Below are 3,560 nucleotides of genomic sequence, written 5' to 3'. Positions count from 1 at the left end.
TGTGTGTGTGTGTGTGTGTGTGTGTGTGTGTGTGTGTGTGTGTGTGTTGCACAAACTACTGTAGCCTCATCATCCATTTAGGCACAGTTATTTTATTAATCTATAGATTGTATTTCTACCTCTGACCACTTTTCATTGCCTGAGGTGAGCGCACAAGTTTAGTTCATGCCAGCCTCAACCACGTCACGCACACTCATTAGCTCCGGTGCTGCCTTTACTGACCCTGGTAAACCTTTATTTTGTGTGGTGAAAATACTTATTGGGCGTTCAAATGTTTGTTTCAAGTGATACAAGGGTACCTGTATCGGTGTGTCTTGCTGCTGCTATATTCTGAAGCTGTGACAAATAAACTTTTAAAATGACAAGTTCTTCAAATATGGTAAAAGAGCCATACGTGTTTTTGATTTTCTGCATTTGATGTAGGCCTCTCTTAAAAACCCATAATACTGTATTCCTCCTTTGTATCATTACATTTAAATCCCAATTTCTGCACCAAATTTCACTGATCTTGGATGAGTGTTAACAAGTCAAGTGCACTTCATTACGCTTGTCCTGATCATGCTGGGCTGCATGCTCCATGATGATAGATCCACAGTGGAAAGCATACTATTTAGGCCACAACTCCTGATATTTTTATTTTTGGACAGACGAAAGCCAGTGTTTCTGTAAGACTTCTGCCCCTCAGTTTCCGTCATTGTCGCTTGTGGTGTTTTTAGATTTTTCTTGAGCGACAAAGTATTTTTAATGTTACAGGACGAGTCTACGTTCACCACAACAAAATAAGGTGTACCACACAGTCTGTGTTTTGCAGAGTTATCCAAATTCCAACCTTTAGGGCAGTCCATGAACGCAGCACAAGAGCCGCCCCGCTCTGCAGGATTTGAGCCTGTAGTGCGTCGGTCTTTGACAGTGACAGCCGTCCCTTAAACCCCCTCAGGACCCCCTGGATTGTCCTCACAGCTGTACTTTTTTATAATTATTTTTCATTAAAGATGCGATGAAGCGGGAAGTAAACGACAGCCTGGAGGAGTCAATGATTGCTGTGCAATAGGCAACTGGGCTGCAAACTCACAGACGGCTCATCGGCTTTGGAGGAACTGTTGCACAAACCCCCCGCTGCGATGTCCCTGCTGTGTGTCAGAGGTAAGGTCTGCAGGTGGTCCCATTTGTTTGTTTTATTTAGTTTTTTAATTATTAAATTGATATAGAAAAGAAGAATGGTAACAAAAAAAGTAGGAGCTGTTCTACTGGCGTTTTAATGCGGAGTTAATCCTGTGCGTTAGGATTTTGTACAAATATCACAGCAAAACCTCGACGTGCTACAGGAATATTATAGTTTTCCTCACAGGATATGAGGATAAAACTTAGTGGAAACCTGACGGTAGGCTATGCAATATGTCTGTATTTTGATATTCCCATCTGCCTCCTTCCACTAATAACATGTAGGCGATGAGAATTAGAGAAGATGCACAAAATGAACACATTTAGAGGTTTCCAGCTGTTTGTCTTCATTGTGATTTAACCCTAACAGTGTAGGCTTTACCTCTTTACTGTGTTACATTCAGTTTCCTGGTTTGGGGTCGTGATGGAAATACTCTGTTCTGACATAAGTGGTTGATGGGGAAACGGACCAAATGACAAGCTGTATCAGTGCTGTTGGCTTATTAGATATTGTTGGTTCATGATGGTTTTCTTGGATAATTTGTTTCTCTGAGTTTTTGAAAAGTTACACTCGAATATTTAAATCAACCCAAGCAGGAATCAAAATAAAATCAACCTGGAACTAGAGCCGGAGCCGGTATTCTTATAACAGATATACGGATGTTGGCTGATGATTAATAAGAAATTGCCGTACACAAATGCTGAAGATACTTCTGAGGTAATTAAGAAAACAGTGTTGCTCACCAGAAAGCACTTAAGTTTGTTTTTCTTTAAAGCATCTCACTCTGGACATACGTTGGCGACAGTTTTTTGTAATATCAAATTTATTTATTTGTTTGGTTTGATATAAAAAATTAATATTAGAACATGTAATTATTAGATTTTTAAGTAACAACATACAGTAATAATCAGGCTATACCTGGAACACAAGAAAGAATAATTTACAACTAATAATTAAAGAGTGACCCGTTGGGTCCACATGTGTGAATGAATGAGCATGAAGTTAAAGCTGTGATTTTGGGCTGTTGGAGGGAAATAAAGGTTTCAAAAAGGAAGACCTTTAATCTGAAGCAATAGAATCACACATTTCTCTTCATGGGCATCACTGAGGCTGAAGATCCTCAGCTGTACATGTTTAATGGATTAAAACTGGGTATTTAAAGGGCCATTGTCTCTAAGAATTGTTGTGTTTTCGTCACCTTAGAAGGAGTCCTTCATATCTACATAGGGAGCAGGTCTTCTTCATGGAGTCCGCCATGTTGTACCGCCATGTTTCTACAGTAGCCCAGATGGGACAAACCAAACACTGGCTCTACAGAGAGTGTTTTTATGTCTTTTAAGTTACCTGAAGACCACCGTAGTTCTCCGGCACGCTTGTGAAACTGCGGTAACGTGAGCCGCCCTCAGTTGGTTGCAATCAAATCCTTCCCGCTGCAGCTTTAAGGGTTTGAAACTAGGTTGTAATTTGCTGAAGCAACAACACGTTTTACTTACTGTTCCGGTCGACATTTGGTACATTGGGCCCTTTGATGTGTGCTGGACTGCAGCAACCCCTGTAAACTAGACCCTTCACAGGAATCTAAGTTCCATTGGGACATTTTTAATGACATTTTTATGGTGGAAGATTTTTATGGAGAAAAAGGTTGAAAAGAGATTAAATTTGCCTTTTTAAGAAGCTGCTAGTCCTTCATGAATAATTGTTGTTTCAGTGCGAAGTTTAACTGTCTTATGATCATCTTCCAAATTCTTTCCCGCTCTGACAAAAGTACATTTCAAAGGGTAGCGAGGGTTTGATTTTTTTGTGTTTTGAATATTGGCTAAAAAAAATATTGTTATAAAATAAAATGTAAATATTAACTTAATGATTGGAAACCATGCACTTGCTTCTTTTGTAGAAGAGAGGTACTCAAAACCGAGTGAGATATCGCTTCCTCCTGCCGAGGTGCCCTCAAGCAAGTCACTTGATCTGAAGCTGTTCAAGTGAAGCTGATCTGTGGCCCAAAAGCAGGAGGCTGTGGTTCTACTGGACAGAAGCAGGAGGCTGTGGTTGTACTGGGCAGGAGGAGGAGGCTGTGGTTGTACTGGACAGAAGCAGGAGGCTGTGGTTGTACTGGACAGAAGCAGGAGGCTGTGGTTGTACTGGGCAGGAGGAGGAGGCTGTGGTTCTACTGGACAGGAGGAGGAGGCTGTGGTTGTACTGGACAGAAGCAGGAGGCTGTGGTTGTACTGGGCAGGAGGAGGAGGCTGTGGTTGTACTGGACAGGAGGAGGAGGCTGTGGTTGTACTGGGCAGGAGGCTGTGGTTGTACTGGGCGGGAGGAGGAGGCTGTGGTTGTACTGGGCAGGAGGAGGCGGCTGTGGTTCTACTGGACAGGAGGAGGAGGCTGTGGTTGTACTGGA

General features: G+C 42.0%; 1 protein-coding gene across 1 annotated transcript in view; it reads left to right on the top strand.

Moving 5' to 3' along the window:
- Positions 1-897: 897 nt before the first annotated feature.
- Positions 898-3,560, top strand: part of LOC116396147 (protein unc-13 homolog B-like) — a 154,355-nt gene continuing 151,692 nt past the window's right edge. The window contains exon 1 of the mRNA XM_031870573.1: positions 898-1,143. Within this exon, the coding sequence (XP_031726433.1) occupies positions 1,122-1,143 (22 nt within the window). The 5' untranslated portion in view covers positions 898-1,121. The remainder of the gene's footprint in view (positions 1,144-3,560) is intronic.

Source organism: Anarrhichthys ocellatus, unplaced genomic scaffold, assembly GCF_004355925.1.
Source record: "Anarrhichthys ocellatus isolate YVR2014 unplaced genomic scaffold, GSC_Weel_1.0 scaffold53, whole genome shotgun sequence".
Classification (NCBI taxonomy): Eukaryota; Metazoa; Chordata; class Actinopteri; order Perciformes; family Anarhichadidae; genus Anarrhichthys; species Anarrhichthys ocellatus.
Note: the sequence above shows the minus strand (reverse complement) of the source record. Positions and strands in the feature narration are given on the sequence as shown.